The sequence below is a fragment of the Galeopterus variegatus genome, unplaced genomic scaffold (assembly GCF_000696425.1).
Source record: "Galeopterus variegatus unplaced genomic scaffold, G_variegatus-3.0.2 Scaffold178, whole genome shotgun sequence".
NCBI lineage: Eukaryota > Metazoa > Chordata > Mammalia > Dermoptera > Cynocephalidae > Galeopterus > Galeopterus variegatus.
The window spans coordinates 307,244-323,372 of record NW_007726289.1 but is presented as its reverse complement, the minus strand read 5'-3'; the positions used below and the strand labels follow the sequence as shown (position 1 = coordinate 323,372).

Below are 16,129 nucleotides of genomic sequence, written 5' to 3'. Positions count from 1 at the left end.
GTTTCAATTTTTTGGAATAATTTGTAGAGAATTGGTATTAATTCCTCTTTAAAAGTTTGGTAGAATTCAGCAGCAAAGCCATCTAGCCCTAGGCTTCTCTTTGTTGGGAGACTGCTGATTACTACTTCAGTCTCTTTGCCTGTTATTTGTCTGTTCAGGTTTTCTGTTTCTTCTGGGTTCAGTCTTGGTAGTTTGTATGTGTCCAGAAACTTATCCATTTCCTTTGGGTTTTCAAATTTGTTGGCATATAGTTGTCATAATAGTCTCTAATGATTCTTTGTATTTCTGTAGTATCGGTTGTTATGTCTCCTTTTTCATTTCTAATTTTTTTTTTCCTTTTTGTCTTTTTTCGTGTCCGGCAACGGATCGCAACCCTCAGTGTCGCGCCTGTACCGGACCGGGACCGGCAACGGGATCGCAACCCTCGGTGTTGCCCCCACACCTCGCTCAGCCAGTGAGCGGGAACCGGTCTGTATGTGGGATCCGAACCCTCGAGCCACCGCACTCCCAAGCGGCGCACTGTAGCAGTGTGCCACCGGGCCGGCCCCACATTAAGATATCTCACCCCAGTTAGACTAGCTATTATCAAAAAGACAGAGAACAACAAATGCTGGTGAGGATGCAGAGAAAGGGGAGCCTCCTACACTGTTAGTGGGTCTGTAAACTGGTGCAGCCATTATGGAAAACAGTATGGTGATTCCTCCAACAACTACAGATAGAACTGCCTTATGTATATATAAAGATACAACAATCACAATAATGCATTGAACTTTCAAAAGGAGAGCTGAGGTTACCAGAAGTGGGAAAGGGGGGTGGGGGGAGGGAGGAATTGGTAAAAGGCCGTGAAAAACAATGACATTGTATACTGTTGGATATAATAATCTGACTTGAGCATCACATATTACAGTGCTGATATTCATCTCTGTATCCCAGAGATATATACGATCAACTATGTTACAATAAGAAAAACAAAAAATCAAAAAAACAGCCACACAATAGTGGTAAGGTCAGCATTTAGATTCTTTTTTGTTTTTTTTTAAAAAAAAAGATGACCGGTAAGGGGATCTTAACCCTTGACTTGGTGTTGTCAGCACCACGCTCTCCAAAGTGAGCCAACCGGCCATCCCTATATAGGGACCTGAACCTCCCAAGTGAGCCATGGGCTGGCCTTAGCATTTAGATTCTGCTCCATCTGATTTCAAAGTCTATGCTCTTAATGATAACCTTCTTACATCAAGAAACACATTTTAGAAGAAATCATCTCTCTTTGTCTTGGTAGGATATTTTAATTCAAATATATATCAACTATGCAAATAAGCATAGTCCAGTATCCTGGGGAAGTAAAAAAATTGTCCTAATTTTTAAAAGTCAAAATGTACTCCTGACTTTACTACAGATGATTCAAGCTGTCAGACATATCTCTTCCTTTTCTTTTTGATATTACTGATTACTATAGTGTACAGCAATATTTCCCAAATTATGTTCTTTGAAACATCCTACCAAAATATTTTTCAGCCTTCTTACAGACTCGGATGGCCAATGAGATGTAGGCAACGTTATTGGGTGGCATCTAGAAAAGACCCTTGAGAGAAGACCCTGAATGTGAGCCTGGAAGCTTTGTATTAAGGATGGAGGAGCAGAACCAAAAGGAGCCAGATTCTGAAGACTTCATGGAGCTTCCACAGCAACCCAACCTGCTTATCTTTAAAAATCTTTTCTGTGAAAGAATAAAAGTTTTAACATACTGCAGCAATCTCTTTTGAGCAGCCAAATGCATTTCCTAACAGATACATATGCCAATCTGTATTATGCATCTCAAAGAGGCAAATAATAGAATGCAGCATTTTCCAAATCTATTTAATCATTAAACCCCATTTGTAGGCAAAATCGGTGATTAACATTTTGTAGCATACGTGTAGTCCCGAAAAGTAGTTTGAAAAATGCTGGTCTAATTTGATTGGCAGATGCTGCTTGGATGCTCTCCTTGAGAAGGAAAAGAAAACACCATAGAGATTGTCATGACTATTCAATGAATTGCTATTCATTGACAGATCACCTTCATCAATTTAAGTGTTAGTAGCAACAGAACAGAAATGCTGCACTTTGAAAGACCTGTAGGCATGACTAACTTGAGAGGTAATCCTTGCTATCACCCATAGTTTCTGGCAACCTAGAGGATAAGGTGGGATACTGAAATCTGCAGAGGCTATCAGTGTAAGTTGTCTGATGGGCTGTCGTTCTGCCATAGGCCATACAACCAGCATGAAAGCAATTATTGCTTATACAATGTAGCAATACTCTTTTTACCTTATTCTGAAAAGGAATCCAATACCCAGAACATTGTACTTTAGCTGCAGAATCTGGGCTATATTTCTCTAACGGAGATACGTTATATTTTTCACAGATGAAAGGCAACTTGGTACTACAGTCTGCTGGTTTGCTTAAGTCTGAGAAATGAAAAGAAGAATTACTATGATGAGAATTTTTCATTCAGCACATTTTAACAACAATCCAGTAATAAAGAAAGGCTCTCTAAATCAATCTTTCCCAAATGATTAAAATATATAGCCTTTCTTCTCTAGCCATTTCTGTCTTCTATTATTATTCATATCAATAGGTTATAGCATACTAATATTGCCAATTAAAAAAGCACACATTTGGCATAACCAAAAAGTGATGGCAGGAAGTAGGAAGAGAGTTGAAGGGGAAGTTTAGTGAGGGGGAAAGGGACCTAAACTATATTTTAGAACTCCCGCCTGTTTATCTTTGTAAATTTGTCTATAAGCTTATCAATTATGAAAGTGGTAAGTTTATTTTTAAGTAACTACCTTAGGAAAAAGGAAGTTAAAATATTCACAGTGAAAAGCACCTTTATTTGCATTTGGAATTTGAACTATTGTCATTAACAATAAGATGAAGCTACTAAACATAGAATCAAAAGGAAAACAAGAGTAAACTAGTAATTGGACCTGAAGTTCACATATTACATAATCGACATTAAAGGATTTGGAATTAGCTTTACCCATAAGCCAAGTCTTGGCAGACATGTACGAGCATTCCTCTCCAAATGTCATAGTAAAGTGGCGCCATGGATGTCGTGAACTGAAAGAAAATGAGAGATGTGAAAACTCATAATGTAATTAGATGTTTTAGTATGTTTTTTACTGTTATTTTAACTTTGATGTTAACGCCATTATTATATACCAGTTTTTTCTTGACACCAACATGCAAAAAGGACTTGGTTTCTCTAACCAAGGCAGTTTATAGATTAATGTTCAAAACTACTTATATGTAGTAATGCATTTAGCAAAAGGGAAACTGGGACTGTTTCTTTTAAGTGATAACTTTACAAAGGCAGAATCAATGATGTCACATACAATGTAAAATGACGATCTATTGGCTGCTCACTAGTTCTCACCCACCACTTCTGTTCCTCACCAGATATCTGAAAAACAAACCAAACATCCATTCTTATATGAGCTGAGTTTCCTAAGAGAGTTTTGATTTAAATATTCTGTCTTACTATAACCACAAACCAACAAACCATCCAGACATTCCCCATTACTTTGGTCTTAAAATCACATAAACCAGGACCTTTCACCAAAAAAGTAGTTTGAAAACTTTTTGCATATTCACAGGCAGGCCCTATTTTGAGTATAAAAGCAACGGTTGCTGTAATTATGTGTATACATTAATTGAATTAATACATTACTTGGGCATACAGTGTCCTATTGTAATTAATTATAAATTTAAAAATATACAAATTCTTTTTCTCCCCAAGAGCTATTTGCAAAGTTACTTATTAGTAGAAACAGAAACTCAAGTTACTTTTAGTAAAAAAGTGACAAGGAATTAGGATCATTTATATTATTTGCTGATGCTCAACTTACAAATTGATATTTACTATTAATCCTGTATATTTTAAAACATTAAGCAATTCTATGTAACTTTTCTAACATGAAACAACTAATTTGGGTTTTGTAAGGCATATCTTATGTTAGAGGAACATTTACTTTTGAAATACTTTTTAGTAGGATAAAAATAAAAATAATAAATATATTTAAGTTCATTCTTTTAAATTACATTTGCTATTTTGTTTTTGATGGCTTTTAGTCCTGTGTAAGATGTTATAGTAGCAAGAAAGCTGTGATTGCTAGCACAGTACAGGACGGCTTCTTCGTAGTTTAAGTGAGGATCAGCAACAAACCAATATTCACTTCCTTCAATTACAACCGGAGGTCCATGAATTCCAGCACGCTCTAAAGAGGAAGAAGAAAATCAGAGTCACAACTGTGCAAACCAAACTGTACCCTCTATGCCCAGGTTAATGTCCAGAACTACTTATAAATAGTAATCCATTTAGATTACTGGCTCTCCCTGTCTGGGCAGTGCTGACAGCAGCAAACTAAGAATTCCTGGGCCAGTGCCTCTGCCACTCTCCGACACTCACAGAGAAGGAAAAATCTGGCCTCACTGCACACCAGCCACTCAGGTTCCCTGCCTGAAGATAACTTATTTTTTCACTTAAAGATATGAGAAAGAAGAAGCTGGCATGTAAATAATTCGCTAAATACACTATTGAAAAGGTAAAAGCAGCTTTGGCTAAATTTCTGTTTTCTCAACTCACCTGGATTATACCAGTCTGGTGTCTCTGGAGTGTGGCCTGTATAAGGAAGAAAGCAGGTGGCTTAAGTGTAGTACTCAATTACAGATCATGGCATAGGCAAAGCCTCTAATGTAGCTCAAAAGGACTTGCAGTATTGCTGGGGTTCGTCCATTTCTGGCCAAACTATTTTATTTCAAGTTATGATCACCTGAGTTGAATTTTGTGGGGCCTATGCTAAAGCCACATTAGTAGCAATCAAAAAGGCAGATATGCTAAATGTTAGTAAACTATAAGGGTACTTCAAAAATTCATGGAAGAATGGAATTAAAAGATAATATGAATCCTTCTATGAACTTTTTGAAGAATCCTCGGTATTACTAGCAGTTCCTTACCTTATACCACGGAAGTCACAAAGGAAGACTAGATGGATAAAATACAGCTAATAATTAGAAAGCAAGAATAAGTAAAGGACAATACTGTATACATCATAGAGAGGCACTAAAGCATATGCACCAAGATAATCATCATTGCAGAATGAGAGGATTCAGCAATCACTTCTTCATCTAATGAGATTTGAGTAACTGTTCTGTATACCTGGGTTGTTAAGAGTTTATTGTCTCCCAAGATACCCTTGGAAACAATGTACAATGATCTAGTTTTGGATCTTTTCAGAAGTCAAGATAAAACTGAGAGGAAAATAATAAAAATCACCCAGGATTCCTAGATGGAAACAGAAGAAATACAGTATGTTACACAGAATTACGAGCTTTGAAGTTGGGTGGGTCAGTGTCCAAATGCCCTTGTGCACTTTCTGTGTGGTACTTTGGATGAGTTGCTTAACTCCCTAAATCTCAATTTTCTACTCTATAAAAATGAGTCTCTACTACTTAACACACAAAGAGAGTGTGACAATCACATGTGATCACCCCTGAGGAAGCACCTAGCACACTGTCAGGTGCAGAGCAGTTTCTCACAGGATCCTAGTTGCTTTCCTCCCCCTTTTCGATCTGGCTATAGGTCACAATAGTTTCAAGTCGAAGATATAATTTGGTTAATCTTAGAAATCCAGGGTGAAATAGCTGTTCTTAATTTTGTTTTGGTACTGGAGGCTAAGGTATTAGAAGACCCTATTCAGAGGACTGCCTATGTATCCAGCATCTTTGATTTCCCTCTCTGAGCCAGTTCTCTTCATATCAGATAATTTCCATCAACGATGCCACAAGTCAGTTAAAAATGTACATAGTTTCTTGTCTGTAATTTTGTCAAAAACTTCTGATCATTTGTGTGTTGGGAAGAGCTACGTCTAACCATTAAATGTCTTTAAATTAGTGAGAAAAACAGAATGCAAGGTATTTTTTACACAAGATTACCAGTATGTTTGTGTGTATGAGGTATGAAGAAATACAATCAAAATACTTGTGTTTCGGTAGTGGCATTATAGGTAATTTTCCTAAAAACATTTTTGTAAGCCTCATTTTTGACACAGTTTTGTCAATTAAAAAGTATATATACCCATTGTGGCTAGGCAACTTACAACTTATAGGTTGTCGAAATACCCTTTTTAGGGAAGATAGGACTAATTAGAACCTGGTAATAAAAAGGCAAAAACCAGAGAAGATCATGGTGATTTATACTACCAAAGAGGAAAACTTGTTTATGAAGACTAGAAAATACAGATTAACGCAAGTTGAATAGACTTTGGCTGCTCTGATAATAAAGAAAATATCCAACTGGGTGAAGGTGACACATTATAACTCAGAAATTTAGGTACTGTCAAAGGTGAGTTAACATAGCATTCAAACCTCAGATCAAGCAATCACTAATTATTTCAAATGATTGGGAATAGGCTGAGACAGGGAGTGTTTAATTTTTTACTTTGTTTCTGCATGGGAAGAGCAGGGTGCAATTATTTAGAAGATTTATTTGTTTGGTTAATTGCTAAATCTGTTAATTCCCTCTGTTTTGTTTAAAATTTTAAAAAAAGGAAAAAAGAAAACTATGTGCTCTTTGTTCTATTTCCTGTGGTTACTGCTCTGTCATTTCTAAAGTTGTCCTTGTCTAAATTCTTGGGTCTGCCCCACCACTCAACAGGAGGCAGGAGTACCAGCTACTAATGAGGGCACCTTGGAAGGAGCAATGACATTTTCTGTGGCATGCCACCAAATGCCAAAGAGTCAAAGGGTCACACTACTGCTGCAAACCACAGGCATTGTCCAAATTAATTATATACATGAATTACTTTCCACTTCTTTAAAGGATATCCAAACTGGTTTTCTTTTTCCCATTTTTCAGGTTTAATCAAATAATCAGGAAAAACTCAGGCATAATTTCTCCTTTAGAAAAACTCATCAACACATGCACACGCACACTTTTACGAATGGCTTGACAGTTTGCCTTTATGAATGAGACTCTCAGGTATTGTACCTGATGTCACATCTGATGGAAGCTGTTTTAAACGCAATATGGTGGCCTTTTTTAGGAAAAATAACTATTTCCTACTAGGCAGTTCCATGATGTAAATTTTGGATTCTTTGAGAACTTATAGGAGGACATACCTTTAGTTTTAATGATCTGTATACATTCAGTTCAGAAATTCATTTTAGGACTTTCTGTGTATTTTCCTCTAATTAAAATATCCAATATCAGTCTAAAATAATTTGGGGATTAAAATCTTCTTAACAGTTTTCTTAGCATTTTCCAAGTAAAAAGCTAAGTAAATGAATATGTATTTCTTTTCTCTTCTCTTTTTGTCATTGAAGGCTGTGCTATCCACCTAGCTGGTTTCCTGAATTTGAATTTATATAAAGCGTTAGCAGTTCTGGAGTCCATTGAAAACTGTTTCTAAATTTTATACAGACCTGCCAAATTTTGATTTCTTCACTCGTTATTCCAAAAATTGTTTTCATTTTGCTCTTGGTTTTGCATCAAAATAAAAATTTAAATGATTTTCTCTACTACATCTCTACTTTTACTTAGTAATTTTTCATTCCAAAATCTTATTCCCCCACGTAAGCCTTAAATTTTGTCTTGTATGTAAATTAAATGATCAAAGAGTAAGGTATTATCAAATTTCAATATGCTAGCCTTCTACTAGGAGTGGAAGTCAGGCGGGGGGGGGCTTAATATATTAACTGCATCTTTATTGGCTTTTAAAAATTTTAATTATAGACTAAAACTCTCTCTTAGGTACTTTTAGTTCAGCATTCACAATGTTAACATGAGAAGGTTGCGAAAAATAGTATTTACCAAATACCTTTTGGAATCTGGCATACCCATTCAAGTTTTGTATCACAAGCAAAAGGCCTCATATAAGTAAATTCTCTGTCATCATGGTAATGCCAGCCTCTTCGCCATGGCCTATGAATGACCTATAGGAGAAAAAGAATTGCAGAATATTTTGAAGTTGATACAGCCCTTATGAAACACTGAACTATAAGCCCTATGGCCTTGACCTCTATTTTAGCTCTAGCACCTCAGATATTCGTTTAATAAATGAACAAATGAATGAATGAAATGTTTGAACAGTAATAGCCTACACAAGAGCCTTCAAAGGAGCTGATAAAAAGAAATATATTGTAAGGTCATGTTTATGTCCAAAATGCAAATTATTATCTTTTTTCTCCTTGTTTTTGTTGACATGAAATTATAGAATCTTACACTTTTAAAAGTTGGGAGAGACCAAGCTAGGAAAAGAATATTTATTTTAGTGGTATCTGAGAACCAGGCTGTGTTCAAGGCAGATCAGATGACATGAAAGTCCAGCACCAGGGGTCCAGGCTCCTTCTTTGGGTTGCTCTACCATTTCTACCGTTTTGTCCTCCACGTGGTCCAAGACAGCCCACTACAAATTCCAGCCAGCAAGTAGGAGAGATAGGAAAGGGGAAGCTTTGACCTAGGAGCAGCATCCATCGCTTCTGGACTATTTTCTCTTAAGGCCAAGGTTCTGGTGGGTACTGTGTCAGGTGAGGCAAGACTGTCCTTACAGAACACTGCCCTGGCTGGGCTTGTCCCTGATGTAGGCTGCATCAGTATCTCACTCCCCACCCCCTCTCTTTTTGTGTGTTTGGATTTTCAAGCCTCTTCACATGTGGGGACTCTCTTCAAATAGAACAGTTTACTATGCCAGTATTCTTGACACTCCTGAAAATTTCATAAACTTCTCTGAAATTTTTACCTTTTCATGTGTTAAATTAGAAATTCTATAAAAAAATGACATGATACTATACAGTTTATTACTAGAAAAGTTATGTTGAAAATAGTGCTTTCTGATGTCTTTCTAAGTTCTTATTTGCCTCAACCTTCCTGTAAAGTTTCTGGTCAACCACCTCCTTGAATCTCTTTCTTGGGCTATGAAGCAAAGATATTATTACATAGATATCTCTTTCTTCCTCATCTTCTGTCACTTTAAATGTTGGCAGTTCCCCGAAATCAATTTCTTGACCCTTTGCTTTTTCTTAAATATATATATTTTCCCTTTAACTTCAGTCTATTTCAACTTACTATACGATACATCTAACAGCTAGCTTGGATTCAAAATATCTAAACTAAAAGATACCATTTTCTCCATAAACCAGTGCCCCTCTATTTTTATAAATGATGAGTCATCTAGCATAGTGGTTAAAGAGTACTGGACCTAGATACACATGGGTTTAAATTTTAGTAGCCATGGAACCTTGGGTAAGTTACTCAAGCTCAAATTTCTTTCTCTTTAAGATGAATATAGTAACAGTAGCTACCTTACCTGGTTGCGTAAGTATTAAGTGAAATAATACATATGACATGCCTAGCACAGTGCATGGCTCACAAAGGAGTCAGTGAGTGTCAGCTGCTGCCATCACCAACATCATCACCAACATTATTATAATTCTCTCATAATACCCTTGTTGCATAAAACTGTATTTTGTCTGTTATAGCCCTTACCTGACAGTATTGTGATTGCTTGTTTACTCGTCTTTATTTCTTACTAGACTGTAAGTTCTGTAAAGACAAAGGCTGTGTTTTGTCTGTATTTTGTCTGTTATAGCCCTTACCTGACAGTATTGTGATTGCTTGTTTACTCGTCTTTCTTACTAGACTGTAAGTTCTGTAAAGACAAAGGCTGTGTTTTGCACCCTGTCATTGTTAGATCCCCCAATGCCTCACAGAACCCCTTGCACGTACGGTCAAGCTAGGCTAATGTCAGAATCCTGCCGACATAGCCAATTGTAATGCTCTTAATCCTGTTCATGACACCAATTGTAAAGCTACTCAACTATGCCAGTTGTCGGGCTCTTTTTACCTGTTGGTAATCCTTCACTGACTGGGCTGATTGTCAAGCTAGGGCTGGGTCACCAGACCCCTTACTCACAGGTCTATGAGCTAGGTAACCAGCAAACAGATCCTTGGAAGCCGCAGGTTGGAAAGGCATGGCTACTTGTGTGGGGCGGTAGCCGCCCAAGGCAGTCGCCAGCAAAGCCAAGGCAGCGCGCATGAGCACCAACTCCCCCGCCACACACACACACAATTTGTTTACTGAACCACCCTCAACTGGCCCTGAGGCGAGGGGAACCTGATTAAATTATTCTATCTTCCCAACACCATAGTGTTTATGAAATGGATAAACGAGTGAATTCTGCAAAGGAAGATGCACAACTGGTCTTCTAATTCTATCTGTTGCACGTTGAAATCTGTCTCAAGGTGAATTTTCCTCACACACTCCTTGCTTCATATCACCCTCCCTACTCAGAACCTTTTTAAAATGCCCTGTTGCCTATCTAAAAATGTACAAACTCCTTATGTTAGCATTAATCTAATTTCCCAACATTGTTTTCAACCACAGCACTGATTAAAGCTTCTTAATGTTTTTGTCTCTTCACTGCCTTACCATCTTGTAGCACTCCCTCCTTATTTTATGCCACCTTCTCATACATTCCCCTGTTAGAAAGCCTCACCCTGCCCTGCCTGCACAAACTCTATCCATCCTTAAGAGACCCAGTTCAAGTCTCATCTCTTTGTGGAAAGAGGCTGCAGGGATCACTCCTCTTCTGAGTTTCATTAGCTCTCCTCAGACAACTCATTTGGTGCTTTTTACTGCATAGTAATGACAGCTGTCTTTTATCTTCTCAAATTAAGTGCAAGTCAGGCTTCTTGAGGTCCAGGCCATAGGGGTACTTATCTCCCATCACACCTAAAGCATCATGTGACCCACACAAAAGGCACTCCATGGACCTACTGCCTGGACATGATGCTGATTTTCCAGCATTGTACTGACCTTGACAGCAGCACAATCTCTGATGTCATAATCCTGCTGAAATTCATTTTCCATGATAATAGTAGACACCTGAAAAGAAAAGAGGCTTGAGAATTTAAGACTGATGTATAAATATTTGCAATTTAGATGTAATTTAGGCAGCTTTAATAACTCAAGCATGTTCATCTGACACAGAAAGAAAACTTTTTCATATTTTTTTATATCAGGATGCTAAATCATGACAGGACTCAGAAAATGTCATAAGTCATAAGTTTCTAAACACAGGAAGCTACAGTTTCAGAAGTGGAGGTTATTGGTGTAGTAAGTTCACTGCTTTTGTCATAGAGGATTAAGAACTTGCAAAACACTTTGTTATGCATGTGTTGAAATGCTACTTATTTGATGAACTAATCTGAGATATGTTCCAATTTAAAAATAAAAATCAAGGAATTTCACATTTAGAAAGAATACAAAATGAATTCACACAATAGTAATGTGGAGCAAATATTTAATATTTAAGAATAATTTTGCTCCTATAAGTGGTAAATAAAACTTCTCTTATGATAATATAACATTTGAAATACTATTTAAAGGTTTTTTGTAAGTTTCCCCCAAATTTTTTCCTCCAATAAAGATACTTTCTTTTTTACATAACTTATATTTTTATATAATAAAAATAAAAGCTTCTCATTATTAAAAAAGAAGTAAAAACAGTACAAAAAATATGCTTTGAAAAAAAATAATAACTTGTACTACCCAAAGATGACTATTATATCTATATATTTTTTTTGATGATACAGAGGCTACACATATGGATTTTTTAAAAATAAAAATAAGATTAGTAATTTGTTTTACCCCACTTCAAGTATGTGAATCTATTTCCATGTCAATAAAGACACATCTATGCAATTTTTATGGTCGTGTGGTATGTGGATATATTTTTATTATTTTATTTTTTTAAATTGACAGATAAAATTGTATTTATTGTGTAAAACATGATGTTATGAAGTATATATACATTGTGGAATGACTAAATCTAGTGAATTTACATATGGGTCACCTCACATAGTTATTATTTTTGTGGTGAGAACACTTAACATCTACTCTCAGCATTTTTCAAGAATACAACTATACTGTTATTAACTACAGTCACCATGTTGTACAATAGATCTCTTGAACCTATTCCCCCTATCTAAATGAAATTTTGTGCCCTTTGACTAACATCTCCCCACCACACCCTCCAAACCCCTCAGCCCCTCGTAATGACCATTCTACTCTCGAGTTCTGTAATATCAACTTTTTTAGGTTCTGCATATGAGTGACATCAAGCAGTATTTGTCTTTCTGTGTCTGGCTTATTTCACTCAACATAATGTTCTCCAGGTTCATCCATGTTGTCACAAATGGCAGAATTTCCTTTTTTATACCTGAACAGTATTCCATTTTACACACACACACACACAAACACTGCGTTTTCTTTATCCATCCATCTGTTGATGAACACTTAGGTTCCATATCTGGGCTATTGTAGATAGTGCTGCAATAAACATGGGAGTGCAGATATCTCTTCGACTTACAAATTTCATTTCCTTTGGATATCCAGTAGTGGGGTTGCTGGATCATGTGGTAGTTCTATTTTTAATTTTTTGAGAGACCTCCATACAGTCCTCATATTTTCCATAATGGCTGTACTAATTTACATTCCCACCAACAGCGTGCAAGGTTTCTCTTTTCTCCACATCCTCAGCAACACTTATCTTTTGTCTTTTCAATAATAGCCATTCAACAGGTGTGAGGTGATATCTCATTGTGGTTTTAATTTGCAATTCCATGATGATTAGTGATGTTGAGTATTTTTTCATATATCTGTTGGCTATTTGTATGTCTTCTTTTGAGAAATGTCCATTCAAGTCCTTTGTCTATTTTTTAAATTAGGTTGTTTTCTTTCTATACATAGAGTTATTTGAGTTCCTTATATATTTTGGATACTAACCCCTATCAGATGTATAGTTTGCAAATATTTTCTCCTATTCTGTAGGCTGTCTCTTCACTCTGTTGTTTCCTTTGCTGTGCAGAAGCTTTCTCGTTTGTTTGATGTAATCCCATTTGCCTATTTTTGCTTTTGTTACCTATGCTTTTGGGGTCATATCCAAAAAATCATTGCCCAGACCAACATCATGGAGCTTTCCCCTTATGTTTTCTTCTAGTAGTTTCATAGTTTGGGGTCTTACATTTAAGTCTAAAATCTATTTTGAGTTGATTTTTGTATATGGTATGAGACAAGGGTCTAATTTCATTCCTCTGTATTTGGATATCCAGTTTTCCCAGCACTATTTATTGAAGAGGCTGTCCTTTCCCCATTGCATATTCTTGGCACCTTTGTCAAAAATCAGTTGGCTGTTGGGCCGGCCCGTTGGCGCACTCAGTAGAGTGCGGCGCTTGGGAGCGCGGTGGCACTCCCGCCGAGGGTTCGGATCCCATATAGACACCGGTCTGCTCACTGGCTGAGAGTGGTGCGGGCGCGACACCGAGGGTTGCGATCCCGTTGCTGGTCGCGGTAAGGGCGCGACACCGAGGGTTGCGATCCCGTTACCGGTCACGAAAAAAGACAAAAAGGGAAAAAAAAAATCAGTTGGCTGTAAACGTGTGGATTTATTTCTGGACTCTATTCTGTTCCACTGGCCTGCATGTCTCTTTTTATGCCAGTACCATGATATTTTGGTTACTCTAGCTTTGTAGTATATTTTGAAGTCAGGTAGTGTGATGCCTCCAGCTTCATTCTTTTTTACCAAGATTGCTTTGGCTATTCAGGGTCTTTCATGGTTTCATATGCATTTTAGGTGTGGATGTATTATTTAATAATTAACTTACTTGTTGTTGAAACAAACACTCCTTGTATGTAACCCCAGATAAGGAAGTTTTAACTTACAGGTGTACGATCACTCCATTGCCAGGATCCTTGTAAATCTGGGCTCCTTTTATTCAAACCTATCCACAGCCAACGCTGGTCACTATATATGAAGGAAATGTTTAAAAATTTGAGAATATTTGGCAAAAATATTTAGCAATCACATGTCTAAAGTGCTTCAGACATGTACATTTATTCAGAAGATCTTGTTACTAACTGAAAAGCACAGCTCAACCTATATAAAGAAATCTTTTGATGTGAAACTTAAACCTTTAATAATGGGATAGCTATCGAAAAGCACCATACTCTTTAAAATTAAATTTCAAGTTGTTTTCTTCATATGAAAGGCAAAAACTATTCTGCTTTGAACTTTAAGAAGGAAAAATTATTACTCTAAAATTTTTACTGCAGTGCTTCCGTCTTAGACAATGTTTTCAGATATAGTCAAATACGACAATGCATTTCCATATAGTGTTTGTTTATAACACTATCAAATTACTTTTCTTTAAAATGCAGAACAAACCATTTAGCTAAATTTTTATTAAACAGGACTTAAAAGTTTAATGTAAACAAGTATTTGAGTTTTTTCCAAATGCCAAGGAAATACACCAGAGAAATATAATTAAGTAATCACTTAAGTGATTATATGTAACACTCATCAGTATTATATTTTATGTACATCTTATGTACATTTAGCTAAGGACAGTGATGATACAAAGTACAAGACCTAATATCTACTCTCAAATGGAATGTAAAATAGTCAGGGAAATAAGATGTATACAAACGAAGAAAATATGATAATATCACTTATGAAAGCTATCAAATGAGTTGTAAAAGTTTAAGCACTATAAACATCCAGAGAAAGGAGAGGTCATTGTGGACTGCAGGAAGTGAGGAAACACCCGTGAGGTGGGTAGGACAAAAGACAGTCTTCGAAGAATAGCTAACATTTTTTTTTTAGTTATAATCTGAGTGTTTACCAAGCGCCAGTAATCAGATTGGCCAAGAGGAAAAAGGATAGGCATTCAAGAATATATATACAAACATATGGAGAAAGGAACATAAGTTCATGTGATTCCTTCCCCTCAAATAAACTTATGGTCTAGCCAGGAATATATATCCAGCATAAATAGAAAAGATATAACCATTAAAAATTTTCTCTGCCTTTAACTCCACTTGAAAATACTACCTAAAATTTACTACACTTTTTAGGCCCTAATAAGTAGACCAATTATATTCCATATAATTTAATCTTCTGTTAGCACATGGTATGTATACTCAGCACATGTGACTATGCGTATACATAAAGTATATATGAATACGTAGTACACATATATAAGTATATTACATATTAGAGAAGGTGTAGGATCCAAAGCTAAAAATAATCCCTACTCTCAAGCTCAGTAGAAAATATGGAATAAGTGGAATGTACAGCTACAAGACTACTGGAAAATATAATGTCTGCATTTTTACAAAATTTACTAGTGAATCAAAGGCTGGAGCAAACTTAATTTTAAATTAATTTCTCACGTTTTAATAAAATAATTGCTTTTATCTCTTTCCTTTGTCCAACATTTCCTCATATTTTAATATCAATAAGAACTTTTCAAACTCAAGTGTTTCAACTTATTACAATGGAATATAAGGACTGTCCTCTTTTGGTTTTTATTGTTACATTGTTTTCTTTCTAGAGAAAGATCACTAATTTGTGGATTTAAGATAAAATCCAGTAGAGACGATTAAGTCCACTTTAAACTTAGTAGCTTTAAGAGGAATTTGTAGTTTGTGTCTTCAACTAATCAGAGCTTTCTTACAGGCTTCCAAATGGATGAAATGTTGATTTTCTAAACCCCAGAGTCTAGATAATTGCCAGATAAAGCATAATTAAAGCCATTTGTTTAAAATGAAGGTTAAATCTCCTTCCTCGTGTTTACTTAGGGATATACCTTCATTTCTCCCAAATCTTTGCACGTTATATATTTGTGCCTGGGGAATTTGTGTAGAATTTTGTGCTTCTCTAAAATAAGCATTAGATATTTTATCTTCTTTACACAATCAACAGTACAACTAGGAAGATGATCAAAGATCATTTGTCACCTGGATTTAATAGGCTACCCCTGGCAGCCTTTGTAGAGGTCTGTCCCCAACCCTTCAAGGCTCCTCAAGCTCCTTCCTAGTCTTCTCTCAGCCAATTGTGTTCCCTCCTTCCACTTAGAAACTTCTCTGCCTTCAAGCTCATTTCTGGCTTCTTCGCTGCATCTCACAGAACAGTTTTCCAGAAAAAAGAGCATACCCAATTGTCCAAAATTTCTAATCTCCTCTACTTTCTGAGACTGAACTTCATTTCAACCCAGAAATTTATAGTTTTCAGCTTCACTTCAAGGGAT

General features: G+C 36.3%; 1 protein-coding gene across 3 annotated transcripts in view; it reads right to left on the bottom strand.

The window, feature by feature from the left end:
* The window catches only part of LOC103582238 (CD302 antigen), a 120,765-nt gene that overhangs the window by 70,059 nt on the left and 34,577 nt on the right, over window positions 1-16,129 (bottom strand). For all 3 annotated transcript variants that reach the window (XM_008563892.1, XM_008563897.1, XM_008563904.1), the window contains exons 14-21: window positions 13,764-13,845; window positions 10,857-10,925; window positions 7,860-7,974; window positions 4,628-4,663; window positions 4,084-4,259; window positions 3,378-3,445; window positions 3,023-3,102; window positions 2,308-2,447 (exon numbers count right to left, since the gene is read on the bottom strand). In XM_008563892.1, coding sequence (XP_008562114.1) covers window positions 2,308-2,447; window positions 3,023-3,102; window positions 3,378-3,445; window positions 4,084-4,259; window positions 4,628-4,663; window positions 7,860-7,974; window positions 10,857-10,925; window positions 13,764-13,845 — 766 coding nt within the window. The remainder of the gene's footprint in view (window positions 1-2,307; window positions 2,448-3,022; window positions 3,103-3,377; window positions 3,446-4,083; window positions 4,260-4,627; window positions 4,664-7,859; window positions 7,975-10,856; window positions 10,926-13,763; window positions 13,846-16,129) is intronic.